Here is a 27,867-nt window from a genome sequence, read left to right as displayed (position 1 = left end):
AAGTTCAGCTGAGTTGCATGGCTTAAACTTTCTAAGCGGAAAGGACTTGTTAAGCTAATTAGGTAATATATACAACAAAATCTGTGTATACATGGGGAAAGGATGTGTTTAGCCTACTTAGGAATGAGTTATTTTCTAAAAATGTTGGTCCAGTGGTTTGTGTATAGATAGAGCTGCCGACTATCAGTGAGTCCTTGTGTATTCTTCCATTTGCACTGGTTCGCATAAGCTGTAAGGTATAATTACATAGTGAGTGTTTGTTTTCACAAAGCACACACACGTCCCATTTTGGGATCTTTGCTGTGAGCTGTTGTTCACCCTTTATCTACAGGAAGCTGTAAATCCTTAAAATGGCCTGATGGACAGTCCCTGTGTTAGCTTCAGTCCCACAGTTTTTTTCTCATGCTTTCTCAAGACTACTCATCTTACTAATTCTCGACCTTGACTACAAATGTTTTGTGACTCTTAAATATTACATTCATTCTCAAAAGAAGTTTGCAAAAGTTAAAAGTTGTCCCAAGGCCAAAGATGATTCTAGAAGGAAGTTTCTGGAGACATTTTTGAGCAGTGACGAGACATTGTGGGAATAAACCCCCTAGGGTGACTGAAACATAGACATAAACAGCAAATCTGTAAGCTATGGCATGTTTGCTTGAGGCTCAGAAACTTCATTAGTATTGGGATTTTCCCCCAAAATTGTATATCATAGCCATGTGTTCTGTAAAGAGGGATTCAAAGTATTTTTTATCTGGAAATGTGTATAATAAATGAGTACGCGTGTATAGATAAATTCTCACAATCCCCTCTGCAAATGTGAAACACCATAGTAATCACAGAGACATATCTCATTCCTCGTGTGGCTGCGGGCTGAGCTCTGGTCTGTAGAGCACTTTAATTGCTCGTCAATCGACATTGTCCCCTGGTAACAGGAGCAATTGTGAGATACAGTGAGAAAGACTTATTTTGCATCTGGCCCACATGGACTGTCTATACATTGTGTTGGGGCAGGGGACAGCGAAGCCCAGCCCTGCAGCTGAATAGTTGCTCTTAATTTATGCCCTCAATGCCAAGGAATGGTAGAGCGGTTACAGGCTTCAGGCTGTTCCCAATGCCAAGTGAAATAAATGAGGAGAAAAACGCTGGCGACAAGAGAAAGGGCACAGGTGCGCTGGGAGAGCTCGGAGAGCCAGGGGCTTCCGGGCACTGCACGGTCGCAGAGCACGCTCAGAACGAGGCTGGTCTCCATCTCTGAGAGCCGCCCGTTGCTCCCTGCAGTGGGAGAATGTCAGGCGTGTGCATTCCCCGATCGGAAGACGGCAACTGGCCTTTTTCAGATCCCTTCCCCCAGGAATGAGAGCCATCCTCTGCCCAGAGCCCTGCTGCCGGGTGCCAAGTGTACTTCCAGCCCAGAGCCATTGCTTTGGTGCTGCCGTTAAATAATTTTGCCACTTCCTCCAACTAGGACATCCCTTGAGGCCGGGTGGGTTTTCGCTCCCCAGCCCTGAGCAGCAGTAGTTGGTACGATGTTGAGCCTTTTATTTGTAGCTGGAGTCCTCTTTAAGAAATTATCTGAGTCATTTGGGTCAAATAATAGTTTCCAAGGAGATTTAAAAGAGAGGAAGTGTGATATTAACCTAACCTAGATACCATTTTTTTTTTTTTTTTGCTCTAAAATTTCTTGACAGCTGTTGCATAACCTCTTTGACTGACATTTAAAGCTCCGCTACCCTGTGCCTCCAAAGGCATAGTTGACACTGTTGATTGTAAACCCAAATGACTGGTTTAAAAATAGTTCCCTGGACAGGCTGGGCCTCCATGGAGAAATTGGAAGTGGGCTGTGCATTTTTGCGTGGGTATGTAAGTCCATGGGAAGGGATGTGTTGCTTCTCTAAAGCCATGGTTATTTTTACCTACTTTGGGGATTAGGCAAGCTTTTCTGCCATAGATGCAAGCCTTCAAGAATGTCCCAGTTTGTTTATCCAGGCGTGGGCCATGTCAGCATTCCCGCATAGGGTCCGCCTCAGAGCAGGCTGGCTAGAAGTGGGCAGGAAGGAGAGAGCTGGTGGCGCTTCCTGTTATGCTTCATGGCCTGTTTAACTCTTTGTGGTTTCAGGGTTTCCTTGTTTGGGCTGCGTAGAGTCCTCTAGGGAAGGGCATCTTCTCTCCAGCTGAAGAGAGAATAACCCGTCTGCCCTACGTGGGGAGATGGGAGGCGGGCCGTACAGGGCGCGTCACTGGTGGTCAGGATAGTCGGCCCAGACAGAGCAGAGATGTCGTGATCCACTGAGAACACTCTCAGACTCGCCGAATTTTCATCAGAGCCTCGGAGCAGCACTGAAAGGGACGGTCAGGCCTTCACATCCTACGGCTTGGTCACACTAGCTGGCGGAAGTGGTCGAGGAGGAAGGAAAATTGCGTTTGGCAAGCAGAGATAAGATAGGAGGAAAACAGATGGAAGTGTTTGCTCGACCTAGAAGTGAAGTCGGCCCCAGAGTGACAGCAATGGCCATTTTGCAAGAACCATCAGGGGAACTGGGATGGGTAGAAAATGTTGTATAAAATAGCTTTTTCTGGGGGCCAGCATTGTGGCATAGCAGATGAAATTGCCTCCTGCAATGTGGGCATCCCATATGGGTGCCGGTTCTTGTCCCAGCTGCTCCACTTCCCATCCAGCTCCCTGCCAATGTGCCTGGAAAAGCAGTGGAGGGTGGCCCAAGTGTTTGGGCTCCTGCCACCCACGTGGGCAACCTGGATGAAGCTCCTGGCTTCAGCCTAGCTCAGCCCTGCCCATTGTGGCCATCTGGGGAGTGAACCAGTGGATGGAAGATCTCTCTCTCCCTCTCTCTGTAACTCTTACTTTCAAATACATGAATAAATCTTTAAAAACATATCTTTTTCTATCCGTTTTAGGATCAGTCTCACTTATTGCCTTTTTGTGGTAGGAGGTATGTGAAGGGGTGAACGGTGCAGAACGAGGACGCTAGCATGCTTTATAAATAAGTTCTGTGCGGGGCTGGCACTGTGGCACAGCTGGTCATGCTGCTATCTGCAGTGCTGGCATCCCTTGTGGGTGCTGATTTGAGTCCTGACTACTCCACTTCCAATCTAGCTCTCTACTAATGTGCCTAGGAAAGCAGTGGAAGAGGGACCAGCTCCGTGGGTCCCTGCACCCATGTGGGAGGCCTGGAAGAGGCTTCTGGCTCCTGGCTTCAGTCTGGCCCAGCCCCTGCTTTTGCAGCCATTTGGGGAATGAACCAGCAGATGGAAGATCACTCTTTCTCTGTTTCTCCTCTTTACATCTGAAACTCTGTCTTTCAATAAATTTTTAAAAAGAAAGAATTCTGTGCAAGTGTCAGGATCAGGCTCCTCCCTTTTGTCTGTTGGATGCAGCTGAAGTCCAGGGTGAGAACTGGCCACACAGAATGTGAACGGGTCTCCTTTAGGAACGAAAATGACCAAAAGGCAAAACTGGGATGCAGCTTCCTTGTCTTTCTGACCCTGAATGTAGATAAAAAGAAATCGATAAGAGTGCAAGGAAAGAGCAGAGCGTTTATTTCAAGGTGATGGAGAGGAGTACTGACCTGGTAGCGGGCTTGTTTCTCCCCAAAAGAACCTTCTGCTGGCATAGTTATGTCTTGGACATGCGGAATGGTGGTTTGGGTAAATAGTCCTCCAGGAATCCATTTCTTTTATATATTGACAGTGGTATAGACAGTAAAAGGGGCGGGACTTCACAGTTCACCGTGTGTGCAAGTAGGGGAGCGGGAGGTCCCCACATTGAATCCCAGGTTTTTAACTTGGCTGTGGCTGTGGATGGTGGCACCGTTTGCTGTGCTAAGGAATTTAGGGCAAGCATGGGCTTGGGGGCAGGGCAAAGAGTTGGCTTTGGGATGTGCTCAGTTAGAAGAGCAATTGGAAATGGCTGAGACGCAGTGGGTGGGTGTGTCTGAAGCCTGTGACTCGTCATCCATCGATGGTGGGTGAAGTCAGGAACACACGTGGCTTTCCAGGGAGACCCTGTAGTGTGCAAAGAAGGGAGCTACCAAGGCTGGCCCCAGGCTGCCCAATGGGGGCGGGCAGAAGGAGGGCTGAAGTCAGCAAGAGGAGAACCCAGCCTAAAGAGCATTCCTCGTTGGAAAAGGGGAGATGTTGAGTCTTCCCCGGTCTTGGGAGGATCAGAATGAAAACCAGAGGAAGAGGGAAATGAATGGAAAGCAAAAGCACACGTGGACACTGGGGAGGGGAGGCGGCGCTCAGAGCTCAAGATCAGACGCTGTGGAGGCAGGCGGGAGCCGTTGGCTGTGAGCTGCTTTCTCTGCCCTGGGCCCAGGGGGCTAGGGAAGGGCCCTTGTCCGCAGACCTCGGTGTCCGGAGCTTGGAGGACCCGTCCCACGCTGACATGGGTGGACCTGGTCCCCGTGGCCTGGCCACTTCCCCATAGGGCACAGTGAGTCATGAGCAGAACGCTTACCACGGAGCTGGGCAAGCAGCAAGTTGCCTTTTTGGTATCTTTCTAAAAACTCAGATTAACCTTGTTTATAGAATCTTACTTATTATAATTATGAAATAGGTGTCTTTTTCTGAGCCAGCCCTTTCCATAAAGACGTATTTCTAAGAGTTTGTAGAAAATGGCATTAAAAGCTGAGTTTGTGGGTACAAAGGTATTTTTGGAATGGGTGCACGTGAGGGGTCTTGGAGAAGTTCATGGAAGATGTGAATTCTTGAAAACTGCATGGCCTGGGCGGCGCCACGGCTCACTAGGCTAATCCTCTGCCTTGCGGCGCCGGCACACCGGGTTCTAGTCCCGGTCGGGGCACCGGATTCTGTCCCAGTTGCCTCTCTTCCAGGCCAGCTCTCAGCTGTGGCCAGGGAGTACAGTGGAGGATGGCCGAAGTGCTTGGGCCCTGCACCCCATGGGAGACCAGGAGAAGTACCTGGCTTCTGCCATCAGATCAGCGCGGTACGCCAGCCGCAGCGCGTTGGCCACGGCGGCCATTGGAGGGTGAACCAACGGCAAAGGAAGACCTTTCTCTGTCTCTTTCTCTCTCTCACTGTCCACTCTGCCTGTCCAAAAAAAAAAAAAAAAAAAACCCTGCATGGCTTTTGCTTTTCTTTTGGCATCACTGTAAACTTTTAACTTTGCTTTTTCATGAAGTTTTTAAGTAGCCCTGTGTATTCCTTAGCTCATTTGTTTCTAATGGAGCTGTTTTGTCCCTGATTTACATACAAGGACATTGAGACCCACAGAGAGTTTGTGACTTGCTCAGAGCTTGTATGTATGTAGGAAGTTGGACAGCTGGGTTCTGACCTTTTTTTTTTTTTCTTAAAGATACATTTTACTTATTTGGAAAGCAGAGTTACAGAGAGAGATGGGGCGAGTCAGAGAAATCTTCCATCTACTGGGCCAGGCTGAAGCCAGGAGCTTCTTATGGGTCTCCCATGTGGCTGGCAGGGGCCCAAGCACTTGGGCCACCTTCTACTATTTCCCCAGGCACATTAGGGAGCTGGATCGGAAGTGGAGCGGCTGAGGCTCGAACCAGCACCCATATGAGATGCCAGCGCTGCTTAATTTGCTATGCCACAGCTCCGGCTTCTGGGTTTTGGACTTAAATCTGAATCTGTGTTGCTAATCCACATTTTATGGAACTATTCCAAAGTAATAGTTGTTGTCATTGTTGAGTAATATTATTTTATTTGAAAGGCAGAGTGACAGAGGGAGAGGGAGAAGCAGACTCAGAAAGAGAGGAAAAGGGATCCTCCCATCAGCTGGTTCACTCTCAAAGCAGCCGCACCAAAGCCAGCAGCCAGGAGCCACATCTGGGCTTTCCACTAGTGTGGCTGAGCGCTCAGCACTTGGGGCCATCTTCCACTGCCTTCCCAGCCTGTTAGCAGGGAGCTGGATTAGAAGCAAGCAACCTGGACTGGAACTGGTGCTCATGGGATGCTGATGTCACAGGCTGTAGCTTAAAACCCAGCTTCACAACGCTGGCACCAACATGCCTGCATTTTAAAATTGAAAAACAGAGCAGTCTTCTCAGGGTTGGCATCATGGCACAGCAGGTTAAGCTGGCATCCCTTATAGGCAACATTTCAAGTCCCTGCTATTACACTTCCCATCCAGCTCGCTGCTGATGGGCTGGGAAAGTAGTTGAGGATGCCCGAGGTTCTTGGGCCTCTGCTTATCCTTTTCACTAGAATTTTACCTGCCATGATCCTAGACTTCATTATTCCTGAAGCACAGTCTAACTTTAAAAAAAAAAAAATCAAAATAAAACAAAATACCTCCAGGGAGCCAGTGCTGTGGCTTAGCAGGTAAACCTACTTCCTGCAATGATGGTATCCCATTTGGGCACCCACTCAAGTCCAGGCTGCTTCACTTCCGATCCAGCTCTCTGCTGTGGCCTGGGAAAGCAGTAGAAAATGGCCCAAGTACATGGGCCCCTGCACCCATGTGGGAGACCCGGAAGAAGCTCCTGGCTTCAGTCTGGCCTAGCCCTGGCAGTTGCAGCAATTTGGGGAGTGAACCAAAGAATGGAACATTCTCTCTCTCTCCCTGTAACTCTGCCTTTCAAATAAGTAAAATAAATGTTTCTTTAAATTGAACTAGTGGATTATGATAAGATTTACCAAAAAAAAATGTTTAAGATTTATTTATTCGAAAGGCAGAGTGACAGAGAGAAAGAGGCAGAGAGGGAGAAAGAGAAATCTTCCATCTACTGGTTCTCTCGCTGAATATCCACAACAGCCAGGGCTGAGCCAGACCCAAGTCAGGGGCAAGGAACTTCCTCCTGGTCTCCCTCATGGGTGCAGGCACCCAAGCACCTCGGGCTGTCTTCCTCCGCCTTCCCAGGAGGTTGCAGGGAACTGGATCAAACAGAGCAGCTAAGACCCTAACCAGTGCTCTGACACGGGATGCTGACGTCACAAGTGGTGGAAGCCCACCAAACGCTGGCTGCGACCTTTTAGTTTTGGGCATGGATTGTGTTCATTGTTTACCTTTGAGGTTTTTGTTTGTTTTTCTTTGGATATCTACTTTCACTCTTGTCATAAAACAGTCATAGTTCACTTTGGAAGATTTCAGTGTGATTTATGAGTCTTGGATTTGTGTGTCGAAAAAAAGGTTTCCTTAAAGTTTAAATCATTCCTCAGAAAGGGAGTGGCTTTGTGGAGAATAATAACCTTGGCCTTCCTCATGGACTGGCAGTCCTCTGTGCTGCTAAAACGAACTTCCCAAGTAGTTCCCTCAACCTGGAGGAGTTCCTGGGTTCCTCGCAGTGATCTGACAGGTGGATTGTTCACTGGAGAACGTGTGGTTTGTTTCATATGTATCCCCAGGAGGCTGCTAGTGCTTGTGTGGCCACTGAATGGCTTCATACATAATTATCCAAAGCAGATTTGAATTATGGATTGGGTGATGGGCAGAGAGTTACTAAGTTTATCTTTATTTTTAAAATTTTTTAAAAGAGTTATTTATTGATTTGAAAGTCAGAATTACATAGAGGAGAGGCAGAGAGAGAAGGAGAGAGAGAGAGGTCTTCCATCCGCTGGTTCATTCCCCAATTGGCCGCAACAGCCGGAGCTGCGCCAATCTGAAGCCAGGAGCAAGGAGCTTCTTCTGGGTCTCCCACATGGGTGCAGGAGCCCAAGGACTTGGGCCATCTTCTGCTGTTCTCCCAGGCCATAGCAAAGGGCTGGATCGGAAGTGGAGCAGCCAGGACACGAACCCAGGCACTTGGACCACCTTCAGCTGCTTTCCCAAGCTTATCAGCAGGGAGCTAGATTGGAAGTGGAGCAGCCAGGCCTCGAACCAGGGCCCATATGGGATGCCGGCACTGCAGGCAGTGGCTTTACCCACTATGCCACAGCGCTGGCCCCTCAGTTTACCTTTAAATCATAAAATTTTGGGGGCCAGTTCTGTGGTACAGCAGTTGAAGCTGCCGCCTGTAGCACCTGTATCCCATCTGGGCTCTGGTTCGAGTCCTGGCTGCTCCACTTCCAATCCAGCTCCCTGTTGATGAGCTTGGGAAAGCAGCAGAGATGATCCAAGTGCCTGGGCCACAGCCACTCACATAGGAGACCCAGATGAAGTTCCAGGGTCCTGGCTTCAGCTTGGCTCAGCCCTGGCCATTGCAATCATTTAGGGAGTGAACTGGTGGATGGAAGATTGGTCTCCCTGCCTCTCCCTCTCTCTGTAACTCTGCCTTTCAAATACATAAATAAATGATTTTTCTTCTTGTTGTTGTTTTGTTCTGTTTTTAAATCTTAAGATTTTTGCGTTGGAAGGAATTTGAAAATCTGAGTGCTGGCCTTTGGGTTTCCAGATGGAATCATAGATTTGCACAGGCCTAGGGGAGCACGGAGCCGTTTGGTTTTGTGTGCCCATGCCAGTCGGCAGGGGAGGCTGGGTTTTGAGGCTCAGTTTTGGCCCAGTTGGAAGCAATGCCTCGCTCCTTAGCAGTGTGTGCCACAGGTGGGCCCTGGGGACGTGGCACTGCGCTGCAGCTCCTGTCATCTCCACTGTGCAGTGTTAGCCTGAGAGCCCCTGGGGAGCAGGCTGCTCCAGCCAGGCAAGCAGAGCTTGGGGCTTGGGGGCCCCTCCTGTGGTTGTGTTCTGTTGGGACAGGGAGGGAGTGGGAGAGACGAATGGGGAGCGAGCCTGGTGAGTCAGTGCGGGGTCGGGAGGCTTCCGGTGCTCAGGTAAGGAACTTAGCCTCCAGCTCTTCTGGGAGAGGGGTACAGTGATGGCAGTTGCTGCAGGACTGTCCACACCGAACCACGGGGAGGGTTAAGGCCGCCAACGCCTGGTCTGAAAACATGTTTTCCAAACGCTCTTCCACGCTCCAGCTATAAGCCGATCGTGGAGTACATCGATGCCCAGTTCGAGGCCTACCTGCAGGAGGAGTTGAAGATTAAGCGTTCTCTCTTCAACTACCACGACACCCGGATCCACGCCTGCCTCTACTTCATCGCCCCCACTGGACACTCACTGAAGTCCCTGGACCTGGTGACCATGAAAAAGCTGGACAGTAAGGTACTTGCTGTACTCCCTTTGAGCTCACCTTTGTCCCAAGGCCCCAATTCTTCTCTTTCCCTGTCATTTGTATTTTCTGGATTGCAAATCCATAGGGCTTGGCGGTGTGAGAAAGATGCTTCCAAACCTCTCCTGGCTGTGAGGCCAAAATAAAAGTACCAGACAAGTGAAAGCACATGGCGTGCTACAAAATATTTTTAGTTCTTAAATGGGAAGTTGGAATATAATTTCAAGATTTATGTTTGTTTTCTTTAAAAAAAAAAAAAAACTTTGCTTAAATCTCTCTTTAAAGAGTTTTTAAATAGGGTTTGGCTTTAATTAAAAGGTTTGGATGAAACAAAAGTGTTTTTTTTTTTAATATATTTATTTATTTGAAAAGCAGAGTGATAGATTCTTCCAGCTGCTGATTCACTCCGCAAATGCCTACAGCAGCCTGGGCTGGAGCCCGGAATTCCATCTGGGTCTCCCACACGGATAGCAGGGGCCCAAGCACATTTGCTGCCTTCCCAGGAGTATTAGCAGGGAGCTGGGTCAGAAGTGGAGCAGCCAGGACACAAACCAGCAGTCTGAAATGGGATGCTGGTGTTGTGTGCAGCCGCTTAGCCCAAGAGTGCTTTTTGTTTTGGCTTTTGCTTTGTTTTGCTTTTTGGCCTATTGTGATATGGGTGGTCCACATCAGATTTTAAAACGGAACCACACATGGGTGTCCAGAAGCAGTAAAGCCTGCGTTTCACTCTGACTCCTCGGCTCGACACATTCGTAACTTCTTTTCCCCCAACATTTGAAGGAAGGGATTGACAAGTTTGAAGTCTGATGGCCTGCGTTATGGTTAATTTGATTTTCCATTTTGAAACAGACATGACAACACATGGTAACAAGAACGCCCCCTAGCGGTGGTGTTTTCTCCTAGATCCTAACCCCTTTTTGTCTTAAATGGAAAGTGTCAGGTGGGTAATGAAACCCTTTTATGTTTTAAAGATTTTGTTTATTTATTTGAAAGGCAGTTACAGAGAGGAGAGACAGAGAGATTTTCCACTTGCTGGTTCAATCCCCAGATGACCACAATGGCTGGAGCTCAGCTCATCCAAAGCCAGAAGCCAGGAGCTTCTTCGGGTCTCCCATGGGGGAGCAGGGCCCCAGGACTTGGGCCATTTTCTGCTGCTTCCCCAGGCCATAGCAAGATTGGAAGAGGAGCAGCCAGGACACGAACCAGCAGCGGTATGGGATTTTGGCGCTGCAGGTGGAGGCTTGGCCCACTTCGCCACAGCGCCGTGAAGCCTGGTGGGCACCCTTGTTGGGTGTTAGATTTCTGTCTAATCAACACCATTCAGGGGCACAGAACCATGAGAGAAGGCTCAGAAGATCTGCCTGTCCCCAGAGCCGCTGTCTGAGCCAGGCTGCAGCCGAGCCTGGTGGCTGGGGCTTCCAGCATGCACAGACACAGCGACCTACAGAAAAATGTCCTGATGGCCTCAGAGGGTCGCTGCTGCCACAGCCCCCACGCAGGATCTGCAGAAACCCTTCTTCGGCCCACTTGCTGCCACTGCACTCTGGCCCCTGGGAACTGGGCTGGGTCCTGGGCCATGAGGGCAGCTTCCCCCGCAATCATGTCCTGCAGTGCAGGGACCTGTCCCCGTGCCTGGAGCCTGCGTGCTCCACACATGTTCTCAAGGAATTTGAGGGAGGGGGGCTTCCTAGCTCAGGGCCCCGGATGTAGACCAAGCCAGGCTTCAGCCCAGCCAGAGGGTTCTGTGTCGTGGAGTTGACTGGACAGAACACGCACAAGGAATGAAAGCCCACACACAAGCTGGGTTGATCTTGCAAAGCACTGATGTGCCACTGCCCAGGAGAGCCAGGAAGCGTGTGGAGATGCCTCATCCAAGTTGTATTCAGGGCTGGGGAACCTTTTCTTCTGCCAAGGGCTACTTGTATATTTATAACACCAATCGCGGACCATAACAGAATTACCGGTTTAGAAATCAGCCTGCTAGAGATGTGTTGAGCTTCGAGTCTCTCCTGTGGTCGCCTTGGCAAGGTCACAGCAAATGACCTCACGGGGCCACATGTCCCCCACTCCCGAGTTATAAGTGGAGGGGAGATCATTTAACGAACAGCTGGCAAGCTGCTGCCAATGAGGAATATGGTTTTGCAATCCAGATCGCGTGGATTCTCTGTCATCTTGTCTCTATTGGTGCCGATTGAATACTGCATGTGTACACAGAAAGCCAGTGAGAGCCACAGGGGAGGGTTTTGTCCCCCAGGTCCTGACCCCAGTGCTCCCTTCCAGGCAGATGTTCGTCCTGGTCTGCCCGCTGCTGGAGGAAGCCCAGGCACCTGGAGGTGTTGGGTTGGGAGCTGGGTGGGAGTGAACAGCATCTTCTACCAGCACCCATCTTGTTCCGCTTGCTCAGGGCTCTCTGGTTTGGCCCTTGGGATCAGGGGAGAAGTGAAGGAATGCAGAGTTGACCCCGAAACCTCCCTGACCTCCATTCCCCGGCTGGGACGGCTCTCACCTGAGCTGGGTGGCGATCGCTGTCCTAGGTATCAGATCTGCAGCACCTAGAGAAACCTGGTCAGAATGTAGGGCTGGGGGTGGTGGGACGGGAGAACGTCCCACCGTGGGGCTTGGTGCTTGTGCTATGTAGGGTGTCTGTCCTTGGCTCATTCTGGCCATTCTGCCGTCCGTGCACGCCCCGAGCTCTGCCCCGTTCTGTGTAACCGCGGCTCGGGAAGTGAGCCTTGCCTTTGGCACCAGGCCTTGTTCTGGCACAAAGGTGCAGTTTGATAGAAGGCGCTTTTCAAAGGAAGCAGTGGGTGGGATTTTGAAAAACTTCAAAAGCAGGTGAGCGCACTTGTGCTCGGCTGATACTTCTGTTCTCTCTCCCAGCAATGTTCAAGTCCTCAGAGGAGGGAGAGGGCTGACAGGCCCCAGTGCCCCCGCCGACACATGCTTTGTCACTGCACTGTCACAGCGAGCAGAAGTCAGGCACCCAGAGTCGCGGGGAGGGGTCTGGCAGGAGTGGTTGGTTGTTCAAAGAATGGGCTCCTTTGTTAGTGCCGTGTGTCATAGAATAATAACACTTCCTTTCCTGTGTGCACAAGCATGAGGTGGCACCGGAGAGATTACAAGTGTGCTTTCAGTTCTGTGAGGATGGGAGGAAGGGAGAGCGCTCGGAGATGGGACAGTCCTGTCTGTGTGTTGCATTTTACTCACTGTCTAGTGGATGTCTTTTTCTTTTACTGTTGGAACTGTGTCAGGATGGACATGTTTGTTTTTCAGGTTAACATCATTCCGATCATTGCGAAAGCTGACACCATTGCCAAGAACGAGTTGCACAAATTCAAGAGCAAGATCATGAGTGAACTAGTGAGCAACGGGGTCCAGATATACCAGTTCCCCACGGATGAGGAGACGGTGGCGGAGATCAACGCGACCATGAGCGTAAGGCCCGAGCCAGGCAGGCCCGAGGTTTCCCTGAAAGCTTTCCCTAGCGGCGCCATCAGAGTGGCGTGAGCCCTGGGCCAGACTTCAGTCCTCATCCGTCTCTGCCAGTGTTGAAAGCCACCTAGCCAGCCCATGCCTCAGTTTCCCTGTCTGTCAAATGGGAGACTTGGACAAGACGATCTAAAATTTCCTTCCCAGGGCAGGCCCAGTGGTCTAGATACTCCTCAGTGTCTGGGTTCAACTCCCGCTCTGAACTCCAGCCTCCTGCTTGTGCAGCCCCGGGGAGGCAGTGGTGGTGGCTCCAGGTGCCAGCTTCAGCCCGGCCCTGCCCCATCTGCTGGGCAGTTGAGGACTGAACCAGCGAATGGAAGAGCTCTCTCACTTTTTTTTTTTTTTTTTTTTTTTTAAGATTTATTTATTTGAGAGGCACAGAGAGAGAGAGAAAGAGAGAGAGAGAGGTCTTCCATGTGCTGGTTCACTCCCCAGATGGCCACAACAGCTGGAGCTGGGCTGATCTGAAGCCAGGAGCTTCCGCCAGGTCTCCCACACAGGTGCAGGGGCCCAAGGACTTGGGCCATCTTCCACTGCTTTCCCAGGCCATAGCAGAGAGCTGGATCGGAAGAGAAGCAGCCAGGACTCAAACTGGTGTCCATATGGGATGCCGGCACTGCAGGCGGCGGCCTTACCAGCTCTGCCACACCGCCGGCCCCCGTCTCACTCTTGATCTCTCTGCTTATATATATACCGAAAAGCCTGTCCCCTGCACTCTGGCAGTGATGGTGTCTATGACTGTCCCCGTGGGGCCAACCCAGCACCGTTTCTTTCCCACAAAGCAGCTCGGGGGAAGCAGACCTCAGTGGCTTCTCCCGCCCACCCGCCTCACTTCCACGCACGCTGCTGATTGGTCCTGGCTTTCCCTGCGCCCTGTCTTCCCACCCTTTTCTGACTCACTGGGTAAACTCGCAGTTGAGGGTTCGGGGTTCGATTCCCACATCACAGACAGGAGCTAGGCAGGTGGCAAATGAGTATAAAGCTGCCGTGAGGCTGAGATGTCCTGGTGATGCCATCCCTGCCAGTGACACTGGGTGGCTCCCAGCGCTCCTTTGTGTGAGTCCTGGCCACGGCTCCCCCGACCCCAGTGAGCTCCCTACACTTCCCCCTGTCATGGCGGCGTTCTCTGCACATAGCAGATGCCCTGGGACGCCTGTTGGAACCGGGATGGGAAAGGGTCCTCAGGCAGCCGGAGAGCAGGCTCTTCCCGGGAGACGGGTATGGGAGGCACGGGAGGAAGGTTGCCCTAAGGAGGCTGGCTGGCCTGATTCAGAAGAACGCAAACTAGTGGGCAGAAGGGCGGTGTGTGCGACGTCTACACTGATCTCCCGGATCCTTGTGGTGGAGCCACAGCTCACGGAGGTCATTGGGACTGCAGGTTCTGAGATGCTGTGGAGGCTGGACGATCTGTCAGACCTTGTCCACCTCTGGACTTCTCGTGGGATCTGTCAGATCCTGTCCACCTCTGGACTTCCCGTGGGATCTGTCAGACCTTGTCCGCCTCTGGGTTTCTCATGGGGATCTGTCAGATCCTGTCCACCTCTGGACTTCTCGTGGGATCTGTCAGATCCTGTCCACCTCTGGACTTCTCATGGGATCTGTCAGACCTTGTCCACCTCTGGGCTTCTCATGGGGATCTGTCAGATCCTGTCCACCTCTGGACTTCTCATGGGATCTGTCAGATCCTGTCCACCTCTGGGCTTCTCGTGGGATCTGTCAGACCTTGTCCACCTCTGGGCTTCTCATGGGGATCTGTCAGATCCTGTCCACCTCTGGGCTTCTCATGGGGATCTGTCAGATCCTGTCCACCTCTGGACTTCTCGTGGGATCTGTCAGACCTTGTCCACCTCTGGACTTCTCATGGGATCTGTCAGACCTTGTCCACCTCTGGACTCCTCATGGGATCTGTCAGGTCCTGTCCACCTCTGGACTTCTCGTGGGGATCTGCCAGATCCTGTCCACCTCTGGACTTCTTATGGGATCTGTCAGACCTTGTCCACCTCTGGACTTCTCATGGGATCTGTCAGACCTTGTCCACCTCTGGACTCCTCATGGGATCTGTCAGGTCCTGTCCACCTCTGGACTTCTCGTGGGGATCTGTCAGATCCTGTCCACCTCTGGACTTCTCGTGGGGATCTACCAGATCCTGTCCACCTCTGGACTTCTTATGGGATCTGTCAGACCTTGTCCACCTCTGGACTTCCCATGGGATCTGTCAGATCCTGTCCACCTCTGGACTTCTCGTGGGATCTGTCAGACCTTGTCCACCTCTGGACTTCTCACGGGGATCTGTCAGATCCTGTCCACCTCTGGACTTCTCGTGGGATCTGTCAGACCTTGTCCACCTCTGGACTTCTCATGGGATCTGTCAGACCTTGTCCACCTCTGGACTCCTCATGGGATCTGTCAGGTCCTGTCCACCTCTGGACTTCTTGTGGGATCTGCCAGATCCTGTCTACCTCTGGACTCCTCACGGGGATCGGGATCTTCATAACGACATGGGCACCTGGGAATCCTAACGGTGATGGGGCTTGTAGCGCTGCTCAAGGCTTTTTTTTTTTTTTTTTTTTTTTTTTTTTTATCTTTTATTTAATGAATATAAATTTCCAAAGTACGTCTCATGGGTTACAATGGCTTTCCCCCCCATACCGTCCCTCCCACCCACCACCCTCCCCTTTCCCACTCCCTCCCCCCTTCCATTCACATCAAGATTCATTTTCGATTATCTTAGTATACAGAAGATCAGCTTAGTATACCTTAAGTAAGGATTTCAACAGTTTGTTCCCACACAGAAACATAAAGTGAAAAATAATAGATGATTTTTTTTTAAATGATGATGAAATCAGATCAGACCTATTGTCATGTTTAATCCCAGTGGGAGTCAAGTTGGGAATTGATAGTTTCTTTTTTTTTTTTTTTTTTTTTTTAACAGAAGATCAGTTTAGTGTACATTAAGTAAAGATTTCAATCGTTTGCACCCCCATAGAAACACAAAGTGAAATATACTGTTTGAGTACTCGTTATAGCATTAAGCCTCAGTGTACAGCACATTAAGGACAGAGATCCTACATGAGGAGTAAGTGCACAGTGACTCCTGTTGTTGACTTTACAAATTGACACTCCTGTCTATGGCATCAGTAATCTCCCTATGCTGCTCAAGGCTTTGTGTACAATCCTCACAACAGTCCCATGACTAGATACTGCTGTTATTTATTTATTTATTTATTTGAAAGGCAGAGAGAGAAATCCTCCGGTGGTCCATTCCTCAAATGGCCGCAATGCTTAGGGCTGGGCCCAGCCAAAGCCAGGAGCCCACAACTCTGTCCAGATGTCCCGCACGGATAGCAGGGGTCCAGGCTACTTTCCTAGGCACATCAGAAGGGAGCTGGACCAGAAGTGGAGTGGTCGGGACTCGAACTGCTGCTCTGATAGGGGATGCTGGCATCACTCAAAGGTGGCAGCCTAACCTGTTGTACCACACCCCTATCCCCGGCACAAGGAAACTGCAGCTCACCACCTACAGTTGCACACCGGTGGGCGTGGAGGGAAGGTCTGAACCCAGACAGTCTGGCTCTGGAGCTGACGCAGTCACCCCGGCGGCAGCCGCAGGCTGAGCAGAGCAGCGTGCTGTTCCGTAGTGTGGGCAGAGGCCCAAGCCCACGTGCACTGCTGTGTGCCGCTGCAGGCGAGCAGTGTGGGATGTGCAGGAAGCTTCCTGAGTGGATGCCACCTCATCTCTTTTTATGCCCCCCCCCCCAAATCCATCCAAATAATTTCTCATGGCCATGAAAACAAAATTTGTGTTAAACTTCTGGAAAGTACATTCCCAGGAACCTTTGTCTTTCTGTCTTCATCAAATTAACAGACCCAAGTTCAAGCTTGGTTTTGTTTGTTTTTTGATTATTTGACAGCCAGAGGGCTCCCTTCTGCTGGTTCACACCTCAAATGCCCACAACAGCCAGGGCTGGGGGCCAGGCTGACACCAGGAGCCAGGAACTCCTTCTAGGTCTCCCACGTGGGTGTCGGGGACCCAACCACTTGAGCCATCACCTGCTGCCTCCCAGGGTGCACATTAGCAGGAAGCTGGAATCAGGAGTGGAGCCGAGTCTTGAACTCAGGCCCTCTGATGTGGGATGCAGGCATCCCAAGCAGTGTCTTAACCACAATGCCAAGTGCCTGCCCCAGAACTGAAGATCCGAGACGTTTCCAATTGATCCCGTTCCTTAGCAAGACGTTGCCTTATAGGCTCTTCACTGCCACCCAGTCTTGCTGATGAAATCCCTACGCTGTGGGGCTGAGTGAGGTAATGATTCCTCGCTCCTCACCTTCAGGGTTGGAGCCCCAGTCTTTCCTTCCTGTAACTGAACTGGGAAATTTAAATACCTTGAGCATCCGGCAGAATACCACTTGGGCAGCCTGGACCAAGGGTAAACCAAGCTCTCTGTGGGAAAGGAGTTAGCTGGGAAGCAATTTATCTGTAGTAGAAGAACGCTAGATGAAGGAGCCCCAGATGGTAATTCTCAGGCAGCTATTTCAAATCTTATTTTTGTATGCTAGTGGAAAAAAGACAGAACTTACACCCTCTCCTCCCCCAGAATGTAGCCCTAAGTACCAGATAGACCAGAGGGAAAGAGTCCGTTGTCTCCAATACCATCTCTGCTTGAGATAACTCTGGTTCAAATCTTGAGCCAGTATTTTGGGCTGAAGTGCGTATCTGACTTAAAATTTGTGCAGTGGCCAACCGACTACAGCAGTGCTGTTTGACAGAAATATAACATGAGCCACACCAGTATTTTAAAGTTTTCTAGCACCCACATTACAAAAAGTAAGGGGCTGGCACTGTGGCGTGGAGGATAAAGCCACTGCCTGCAGTGCTGGCATCCCATATGGGTGCCAGTTCAAGACCTGGCTGCTCCACTTCTGATCCAGCTCTCTGCTATGGCCTGAGAAAGCAGTAGAGATGACCCAAGTCCTTGGGCCCCTGTACCTGCATGGGAGACCCAGAAGAAGCTCCTGGCTCCTGGCTTCGGATCAGCATAGCTCAGGCTGCTGCAGCTCTCTGGGGAGTGAACCAGCAGATGGAAGACACCTCTCTCTCTCTCTCTCTCTCATTCTCTCTCTCTCTCTCTCACTCATTCTCTCTCTCTCTCTCCCTCTCTCTCTCTCTCTGCCTCTTCTTCTCTCTGTGTGTAGCTGTGACTTTCAAGTAAAATAAATAAATCTTTAAAAAAAAGTAAAAGGAAACATGAAATTCGAGAATGTAACTAGCTCAGTAAATCCCAAATGTTATCACTTGAACATATAATCAATATAAAAATTATTGAGACCTTTTCATAACAGGTCTTTGAAATACAGTGTATAGGTTACACTGAAGATAGTTTCAGTTCAGTCTCCACATATTCATCCAAAATGTGATGTTTTTATACTTCATGAAATATAATCCAGCCCACCGTCTTCACCACTAGGCTGGATGCCTGCCCTGGAGGCTGTTTTATAAAAATACTTGCCATGTACCCGCGTTTTCACTGTCACGTGGAGGCAGGTGCGAAGTTTTCCGCTTGTGACAGTGCCCAGGAAGTTTCAGATTCTCGGGATTTCAGGTTAGCGGCACATACTCATCTACGGCCTCTCCGTGAATCCAGCTCACGTCGGACGTCCAGTGTCTGCGTGTGGCGGAGGCTGGACACAGGGAAGGCACCCACGGCGGCCTGGCGTCTCCTGCTTTCTCTCTCCCCGCGGAGTCGGGGCTGCGGGAGGAGGGAGCGGGGGGGGGGGTGGGGGGGGCGGGGGGGAGCCAGGCCCTGGGGCACAGGCAGTCACCACTCTGCTTCTGGGCTCCGCAGGTCCATCTGCCGTTTGCTGTGGTCGGCAGCACCGAGGAGGTGAAGATCGGCAACAAGATGGCCAAGGCCCGGCAGTACCCCTGGGGTGTGGTGCAGGGTACGTGCACGGCTCGGGCGGGCTTCCGGCTTGCCCTGGGGCGCCGTGGGGTTTGCCCTTGGCAGTTGAGAAGGTGGGGGTGGAAGAGACAGCAGCCAGGCCAGGAGACACGGAGGCAGCGTGGCTGCGGGGTGGCCCCAAGGATGCCGGGCAGTGGGGGGATTCAGTGTCTACTCCTTTCCCTAGGAGCTGCAGCCCATGGCGCTGGCAGAGCCAGAACGCCGGGGGAAAAAAAAAAAAAAACGAATTCCACAAACAGTTCCTCCCTCATCTCTGGCCGGCCTGCCTCCCTTCAATGTTTTTTCAGTAAATGTCTGCGCATTATGAGGAGGTGGAACTGCTGTTGAGTGCTGTGGATGGGACCTTAGTCTTTAGCCTGTGGACAGGTCCGGGCTGTCCCTGTGACGCCAAGGACACGCTCTCTCCCACCTCCCCTGTGTGTTTGAAAGGCACACCCCATGCTGCAGAGTAGGTAGCAAGCTTCCAGAAAGTTCCCATGTTGACTTAAGAGGTACCCATGCCTCTTCCGGTTTTTGCAAATAAAGGCGATAAATGCATGAGAGGAAGCGAGTTAAAAACAGTTCCTCTGAGATCCCAAGGAACAGTTTTTTTTTTTTTTTTTTTTTTTAAATCTTAAATTTTTCGACTACAAAACAATGCCTTGCTTCACAAGGGTGTTGATAAGATGAATTGGGATGGGATGTAAAAGCTGCCTTGGACAGCTGTGGGCAGCTTGGGTGGCGGATGTGGCCCGGGTTTGGAGCCGGGAGTGGCAATGTTGCGGTATAGACTGGTTCTGTCCACACGGGAGGGCCCAAGCTTCCACAAGCCTGGCCTCTGTCCAGCCAGCGCGAGTTGTGCCGCCTACGAAGGTGACACTGGGCCCTGTGGTCATCTGGGTCAAGGTTGCCTCCGGACACGCAGGTGGCTGTGAGGCCTCTGATCGCGAGACTGCCCGTAAATGTGGCTTCGGATCCTCCGTGCCATCGCGGCTGAGAGCCGCCCTCCGTGACGCCCCCTCCCCGTGTCTTGCAGTGGAGAACGAAAACCACTGCGACTTTGTGAAGCTGCGGGAGATGCTGATCCGCGTGAACATGGAGGACCTGCGCGAGCAGACCCACACCCGCCACTACGAGCTGTACCGGCGCTGTAAGCTCGAGGAGATGGGGTTCAAGGACACGGACCCCGACAGCAAGCCCTTCAGGTAGGCGGGAGATGGGGAGTGCGTGTGTGCGGGCGCGGCGGGACCGCCTCGCTGGCGTTAACCCCGAGTATGTACGCATTCATATGCACATTTCACAGATGTGGAAACTGAGGCCTCCCAGGTGCAGGGAGTCTGAGTGGTAAGTGATGGCGAGGTCGGGGTGGAATCCTGACGCCGACCCTTCGCAGTTACCTCTGTGGAGGTCTATAGCCTGCACCGTGCCTCTCCTAAGGGGATGGCTGCTGCTGACTTCGCCACTGCCTTTGGAACCCAGCAGCGTTCACTTCCCAGGGCGCCGACTGTTCCCAGCGTCCTGTCTGCCTGTGGTGGTCCTGTACAAGTTCAGGAACAACCAGGGCCTCGCCTCTAGCAAGTGCACGAGCCCCCACATCACCGGGGGGGAGATGCGAATGTCCAGTTAGTACCCCGTCTCTTCAGAGCCCAGAGGTGGGTGCAGGGGCTTGGGCGTGGGGTGCTGTGGCCCACAGCAGGTGTGGGCAGTGCTGCCCGGCTAGGTCATGCTTGTGTGCCCAGGAGAGGATCCTCCTGACTGGGTGCAAGCAACTACTCAGTGGGGAGGTGATGTGGGATGTGCGGGGCTCAGAGCAGCTATTAAGCTGCTGCTTTGTGGCTCCCCAGCACTTCTGTGCACCTGAGAGCACCCGGAGTTGGCAGCGAGGTGGCCCTGCAGGAAGGCTGGCCGCAAAGGGACAGCAGGAGCCACCGCTGACGTCACTGATGCCCGGTTTCATGTTCAAAGTCACCATTGCTGGGTGCTCCATGAAGCTTTTTTGGAGGACTATAAACAGAGGGCAGAAGGTGTTTTGTTTTTTAAAAGATTTATCTATTTATTTGAATGGTGGAGTTAGAGCGAGAGAGAGAGAGAGAGAGAGCGCCTCCATCTGCTGCTTCACTCCTCAAAAGGCTGCAACAGCCAGGGCTGGGCCAGACCAGAGCCAGGAGCTTCATGCATATCTCCCACCTGATGTGGGGGCAGAAGCGCTTGTGCCATCTTCCGCTGCTTTCCCAGGCGCAGTAGCAGAGAGCTGGATCTGAAATGGAGCACCTGGGATTCGAACCGCACCCGTTTGGGATGCCGGCCCTGCAGGCAGTGACTTTACCCACTGCACCACAGCACTGGCCCTGTGAAAGTTTTTATATTCTCAAGTAGCAGATTCCTGCATGGAAAGTTAATTCTTCCCTTCGGCACCCTGTGTCTGCCCCTGCCCTCCAGGCCCTGTTTGAATAGCAGAGAGTTTGTAGCAGCAGCTGGCACCTGGGTGTAGTCCCCAGTGGGAGCGAGACGGAGGAGCAGGTGTGCAACAGTGCAGGCTGCATGTAAGCCCTGGAAGCCGATCCTAGCACTAAAGCCCTGGAGCCTGGCTCTGGTGTTGGCCTTAAACTGGCCTGAATTCAGAGTCTTCTGGCGGAACCCCTGCAGGTCCAGGTGGCCACCAGCTCCTTCCCGTGCCCATCATTCCGTCCCCACATGCTCATGCTCACCTGCTGCCCTGCAGCCTTGGAACCCTCTGCCACCCCCAGAGCACCCAAGCCTTCCCTGGACCGAGTTCCCCCCTTCCCTCGGGCCCCAGCCCCTTCCTGGCTGGTGTTTTTTGGGGACAGAAGTGGAGAGGGGACATCGGACGTGAATGGGCACTGATCCCGTCACCCTTGAGCCGCTGCCTGCCGCTTTCCTCCTGGGACCCCACTGCCCTAATCACAGGAGGCCTGCCCTACCAGCTCCCCCCTCATTGCAGAGGCGCCACCTTCCTCATCACAGGATGAGCTCGGCACCGTTGTCTCAGATGACACAGCCCCGGCCCGCGAGACACATTGGGTTTTGTGGGGAGCAACTCGGACTAGACTGTTACTGGAATTAAGACTTATTCTATGCATCTGCTCTCCCACAATATGGCGCTGGGAGAGGAGGAAACAGCTTCTACACAGCTGCCTCTAGTTCGACCAGTAACCTGCAGGAGCTGATCCTGTTCCTGATTGGAGGAGAGCAGCGTACTCGGCGTGTGGGTAGCAGAGTTGGGATTGGTGGAAGAGGACTATAAAGGAGGAGAGAGACAACATGCACCAGGAACATCTAAAGGGAACATCCGAATAACATCTGAGCAGCCCCCAAGAGAGCTGGCCGGCAGTGTGCCGCTCCCCCGCGGAAGTGGGGAAAGTGGCAGGGGGCACCGCCCTTCTACGGAGGTGGAAGGGTCGGTAGCCAACCCCGGAAGAACCAGCAGCAAACCCCGGGAGGGCTGAGCAGACAAAAGAACAGCGCAGGGTCCTGTGTCGTTCCTCCACGAAGAAGGGGAGCGACATAATGGTGCCGTGACTCGGATAGGAAACCTAGGCAGGGTCTAGTGTCGTTCCTCCGTGAAGAGGGGGAGCGACAGGGTTTCTGCAGGGTAGGCCCTGGGTCTCCAGCCGGGCAGTGCCGGGGCCAAGGCTCCTGTCTGAACAAGGCAGCTGCCTGGGTCCAGTCCTGGCCCTGTCGCTTGTTTGTGTTGTAACCTGGACAGATGACTGAATGCCCCGTGTTTGTTTCTCCATCGGTAAAATGAAAGGTAGTAGATGCCTGCCTTTTGGGTTGTTGCAAGGATTAAACAAATTCACGTGTGTAAGGTGCTCCAGAGACCCTGGGGGTGATCACTGTGCGCTGCCTGCGCTCCATCCACGACGTGGTTCCAGGAGATTGCATCTGGGCGGGAACCATGCTGGTGTGTTTCCAGGAAGAAGAGTGAATTAAGTGTGTATGTGGATCCCCCTCTGCCTTCCACTAGCAAAACATGCCTCCACTGGGGGCTGCTAGGAGAAAAGCAGAAGATAAAACCCGCAGTTTCTAATCAGCCCCAACCAGTGGGACACCTGCCAAGGTGTTAATAATTGCAATTAAAAATTAAGTTTGAAGGCTCAAAATGCAAAAGCTGTCGCCACTGCAGGTGTCTGTGTGTGATAACCTAGAGCCGGTTCCTTCTGAACAGCGGTCCAGTGGTTGGAAACAGCACGGGGGTGTGCAAATGTCTGCTTGGGACTCCGATTCCCCGTGTGCTGAGTGTGTTCTCAGTCATGTGCAAGCAGAGCTGTGCCTCAGTGTCCTTGGGGGATTGGTTCCAGGACCCCCATGGGTACGAAAGCCCATACATGCTCATGCCCTTTCCATACACTGAACCTACTCGTATCCTGTACGCTCGAAATTCTCTCGAGATAACTTAGAATACCTCGTGCAGTGAACAGTTACGGTACTGTATGTAAGGGAATGATGACAAGGAAGAAAAAGCCTGTGTCTGTTTCAGTACAGATCCAGTTTCCCCCCCCAATACTTTGGATCCATGGTTGGTTAAGTCCAAGGTTGCACTTGTCTTTCCCCTCACAGCATAAGTAAAAACAAACCAGTGTCCTTTGGTTTGTCCCTTACTATGCTAAGTAGCAGCCTTGCCTACTTTTGGGAAGTAGACAGCTAAACGTTCTGTGAGCCAAAACTGCTTATCATGCCATTTCTGGAGCGTGTGCTTGGTTTGTGGATTTTTCAGTCTCCAGGAGACATACGAAGCGAAGAGGAATGAATTCCTGGGCGAACTGCAGAAGAAGGAAGAAGAAATGAGACAGATGTTCGTGATGAGAGTGAAGGAGAAAGAAGCAGAGCTTAAAGAGGCGGAGAAGGAGGTAGGTCGTGGGCCTCTCAAGGGCTGGGCCCCAGAGAGGCGTTTTATTCGTATTTCACTTGTATGGGACGCCTGGTGGTCCAAGTACTTGCTCCTTGCTCCATACGCTTTATCATGAGTAGCAGAGTAGGTTGAAAGGCTTGGCCCCATCTTGCAGGTGGCACAGTCAGGCGTGTTAAGTGAAAACCGAGACTGAAACTAGATCTTCCATCTCCAGACCTGAGCACGTGGTCTTTGTAGCTCCGCATTTCCTCAGTTTACCAGTCTCGAAAGGTGAGAGGTAGCATTTGAGGCTATCATCTTCATCTATCAACCGAACAAGTGAGCCCAACAGTGGAGGGGCCCCACCATGACGGCCTCTGGGGGACGATGGTCTGATGTGCCTGTGGCCCTGCTTCCGGATTTGCTGGGCAGGCACCCCCTTTCCAGGAACCCTCTGTCCCCACCTTGGTTCCCAGCCCCAGGCCAAACTTCCTTACAACGTACGCAGATTTATATAGTGTAGCACCCATCACACTGTCATTGAGAGAGAGAGAGAATGAGAGAGAGAGAGAGGATAACATGACTCCTGGGAAATGATGCATGTCTCAAGTGCTTGGCCTGTACTCAATAGCTTGTTTTAATTTATCTCTAAGACGACTGAAACTTACAGGTTATTTCAATAACTCAGTAGACAAAATGTGTTTAGCTGCCAAGAAAGGAAAATTGATCCTTATTTGCTTTTTTTTTTTTTTTTTTTTTTTTTTAAGATTTATTTATTTATTTGAAAGCAGAGTTATAGAGAGGCAGAGGCAGAGAAAGGGAGGTCTTCCATTCGCTGGTTCACTCCCCAGATGTTAGCATTGGCCGGAGCTGCACCAATCCGAAGCCAGGAACCAGGAGCTTCTTCTGGGTTTCCTGTGTGGGTGCACGGGCCCAAGGACTTGGACTATATTCCACTGCCTTCCCAGGATATAGCAGAGAGCTGGATCGGAAGAGGAGCAGCCAGAACTCAAACCAGCGCCCCTATGGGATGCCGGCACTACAGGTGACGGCTTTACCCACTATGCCGCAGCGCCGGTCCCTTGCTGTTGGTTTTAAGAGCCAAGTGGTTGTTGTATACAAATCTAGCATTATCTAATAAGAATCCCTCCCCCTGTCCTGCCTTCCTTCCTGTGTTCCCACCGTGAGTCACACAGATGGCGCTGCGTCCCTCGTGTGATCGAATCGCAGATCCAGATAGCCTGGCCCGGCCAGCTGCTCCCTGCCGTCGCCAACCGTGCCCTGGTCTCTTTCTCCCCAGCTGCACGAGAAGTTCGACCTGCTAAAGCGGACACACCAAGAAGAGAAGAAGAAGGTGGAAGACAAGAAGAAGGAGCTGGAGGAGGAGGTGAGCGCCTTCCAGAAGAAGAAGGCGGCCGCTCAGCTCCTGCAGTCCCAGGCCCAGCAATCGGGGGCCCAGCAGACCAAGAAGGACAAGGATAAGAAAAAGTAAGCGGGGCCGTCGCCGTGTGCTGGGCACCTCTAACCGTTCATTCCCCTTGCATGCCGCCTCTTTGCCCGTTTATGGACTGGGAACTGGGTCTGTTACCAGAAACACAGAGCACATATTTTCTCTACCGTGCAGGGCAGATGCTAAAAGGTTTTTAAAGTATTTTTAAAGGGTACACAGAGATTAATTTACCCAACCTGGGCACGCTGAGCAAGCAATCAGGACTGGAGTGACCTGCCGTCTCCCGTAGCAGCTTCTGCACCAAACACTAGGATTCCTGGAGAAGACAGGTTTCTTTCTCTGCAGAACCCACGGGAGACGATTCTCGTGACTTTTGATAAGGCACATCCTAGAATAACGATTGTAAAGTTCTCTTCCTACTCTGTGTCGTAAGCCTTGGTGAGCCAGTCATTGCCAGTCTGTTCCCAAAAGGACCTGCTTGGAAGCGCTGCCAGTGGCCACTAGGTTTCCTCTAAATTCAACAGCATGATGAATTGTTTTATCGTGCAGTGGAGTGGAACTATGCATCCAGCGAAGACACCCCTGGCAGCCCTCCAGTCCTAACTAGAATCGCCCACAGAACATTTTCCATTGTGACCTTGACTTAACGTGCCAAAGGGTCCCAGGCTGCTGCCGAGTCAGTCCCATCCTCAGACATTCCAGTAGCAGCTGCCTGCATCCAGCCGGAGAGTCGGGCCTCCTTAAAATTCTCCTGTGGGTCGGAGCTCTCCTCTGGATCCGTTTGAAGAAGGGAGTGCAGCTATCTCTGACAGTTGCTATTGGTGAGGGCATTTTAGGGGGTGTCCCACTGTGGTGGCCCAGTGACAAATCCAGGGACACCTCCCTCCCTGGTCTATTTAACGTGTGCTGCTCTCTGGGTGGCCAGAGCGACCCACAGCTTGTCCCGATTCTCACTCTTCATCCTTAGATGGCCCGGTTCCGGGGGGAAGCCAGCAACTAAGGACACAAAGCAGTACTGGCACCTGAGCAGGCAGGGCACTGCTGTGTTCAGGCACAGAGTGCATGGGAGTGGGATCTGCACAGTGACAGAGGCGTCCCTGAGCTTGGCGCTGCTGCCCAGTAGTCCTGGCTGACAACGCACAAGGCTCCCTTCCAAGGAGCCCCGTGACGGTGCCTGCGGTCAGGAGAGAAATGCACAGTGCAGGGCCTGGCCTCGCGCGGACCGTGCAGGCTCTGGGGGTGCAGAGAGCACAGCAGCAGTTGGGCTAGATGAGGCTGGCGCAGACACAGGGAGTCCAAGGGCCCAGAACTGAGTGACTGTGGACTAATTCAGAGAGGCACAGTTGCCTGGATTCTGATCCAGTTCAAGAAAACCCTTTGTAGCTGTGTGTGGTGGGAGAGTGTCTGGCTAAGGAGACACTCAGGAGATGGTCGGAGTGCCAGGGAGTCTTCCAGCCGTCTGCCACCATACCCTCGGGGATCCGGGCTGTGCCAAGATAAAAATCGGGGTGTGAGCACGAGTGTGCGTACACACAGGTGTCCGCAGACGTGAACGAAACAGGCAAAGCTGCGGACTCACAGCTTAGGGAACCCAAAGTCAAGTTTTTTTAACCCGAAGCACTGAAGTGCACCAAGGTACCAGGTTTTTGTTCATGAGAGACCAGCAATGTCGAGAGACGCGCGCGCGTCCTGGATGTGCCTTTAAGCAGTACGGCTTCCAAGGGGGACTTTGCCTGTTCGGTCACCAGCTCCCCAGCGGCGGGCGGGTTTTCGGCCTTGCCCTTCTGAACACGTCAGGTATTCTGTCCTCACGCTGGGGCCTTGCCAGTGCATCGTGCTCTGGAAGTGAATGTGACGTCCGTGCGAGTTCTAGTTTAGCCTTATTTGTGCGTCCTCACTCATGAACGGCGTTCGTCTGACTCCGGCTCACCAGCGGCATCTGCATCTGCTCCGGATGACGACAGCTGTCTTAGCGTGTCACTCCCTCTAGGCGTTGACCCTTCCCCCCAACCCCAGCGTTGGCCCACGTGTACAGTGAAAGCAACTGCCAGTTTGAGGCCTGAAATGGAGGGGAAAACATTATTTTTTAAACCCCACACCTCTTCCTGCCCATGGCATTGGAGGGTGACGGTCAGAGAGGACCACAAGGAGTCACCTGGGCAGCCCGGGCAGCCCTGTGTGGGCACAGGAGTTGGCACACGTGCCGCTCAGGAGCTGGCTTTGTCCTAGGTAGAACATTTACACAGTGATGCTTCTTTATTAACCCGCTCTGTGTCTACTTCAGAGCTCGACTTCTTTCTCCTAATAGCTTGAAATCCTGTTTTTCCCTATTCTATTGACATGCTCCTTTTTGTTTAAAATGTAGGTAAGGCTCGATCCTTCTCCCTGGCCTGTAGTGGCATGAGCCTGTCTAACATCTCCTAGGATTGCAGACACTCTAGAACTAACCCTGCCCTTGCCATTAGCTGGGCCCCACCTGCGGCCGTCCCTGGCCACCAAGTCACTTTCTTGTTTGCGGCTCCACCGCAGTGGCGGGACGGCCTGGGGGTAAGTTGCTGGGTGGACGTTGTTCATCTTCAGGAAACCATTCGCACGATGGCCTGCAGGCGTTTGCTGGTCAACATGCATCTCTCCCAAGAGAAAACGGTCAAATCCATCGCAATATCTAATAACCACAGTTTGAAACCACCCGTTCATCTTTCTGATTTTTAAGTTCTTGCTGGGGAATATAAAGTTGCACGTGTTGAACTTGCCTTAGCCACATGGCTCTTGGGTTTGGCGCTGCAAGCTCCTGGCATCACTGTAGCTGTGACCGTGTACACTTGGCCTGGATTAATAGCATGTCTTCCACCCGCTGTATCCCGGTCCCCCCGCGCTCCTTCAGACCTTTCTGTCATTCGTTCCAAGGCGTTCATTGGATGTTTGTTCTCTGACTCCTTCAGCAGCTCCAGAGTGCAAGATGAAACTCACATGGTGCCCAAACCTGAGGGGTCATAGTTCTGTGTTACTTGAGTAAACAAAAAAGCCAAACAGTCCATCTTCCCACTAGAACACGCAGCGGTGTCAAGAAGTCACTCGTGACGCCTGAGTTCCGTGCAG

The 27,867-nt window shown here is 52.0% G+C and overlaps 2 protein-coding genes across 16 annotated transcripts in view; one reads left to right on the top strand and one right to left on the bottom strand.

Moving 5' to 3' along the window:
* SEPTIN11 (septin 11) overlaps positions 1 to 27,867 on the top strand; it is a 153,041-nt gene that overhangs the window by 70,529 nt on the left and 54,645 nt on the right. For all 15 annotated transcript variants that reach the window (XM_089303197.1, XM_089303202.1, XM_089303199.1 and 12 more), the window contains exons 4-9: positions 8,845 to 9,031; positions 12,312 to 12,473; positions 18,371 to 18,467; positions 19,503 to 19,671; positions 23,205 to 23,337; positions 24,619 to 24,806. In XM_089303197.1, the coding sequence (XP_089159323.1) occupies positions 8,845 to 9,031; positions 12,312 to 12,473; positions 18,371 to 18,467; positions 19,503 to 19,671; positions 23,205 to 23,337; positions 24,619 to 24,806 (936 nt within the window). The remainder of the gene's footprint in view (positions 1 to 8,844; positions 9,032 to 12,311; positions 12,474 to 18,370; positions 18,468 to 19,502; positions 19,672 to 23,204; positions 23,338 to 24,618; positions 24,807 to 27,867) is intronic.
* CCNI (cyclin I) overlaps positions 20,494 to 27,867 on the bottom strand; it is a 42,034-nt gene continuing 34,660 nt past the window's right edge. Inside the window, exon 7 of the mRNA XM_089303207.1 lies at positions 20,494 to 20,723. Within this exon, the coding sequence (XP_089159333.1) occupies positions 20,637 to 20,723 (87 nt within the window). The 3' untranslated portion in view covers positions 20,494 to 20,636. The remainder of the gene's footprint in view (positions 20,724 to 27,867) is intronic.

This window comes from Oryctolagus cuniculus, chromosome 8 (assembly GCF_051225735.1).
Source record: "Oryctolagus cuniculus isolate XC-2025 breed Fujian yellow rabbit chromosome 8, ASM5122573v1, whole genome shotgun sequence".
Lineage (NCBI taxonomy): Eukaryota > Metazoa > Chordata > Mammalia > Lagomorpha > Leporidae > Oryctolagus > Oryctolagus cuniculus.
The sequence above is the reverse complement of the archived record's forward strand: the minus strand, read 5'-3'. Positions and strand labels throughout refer to the sequence as shown.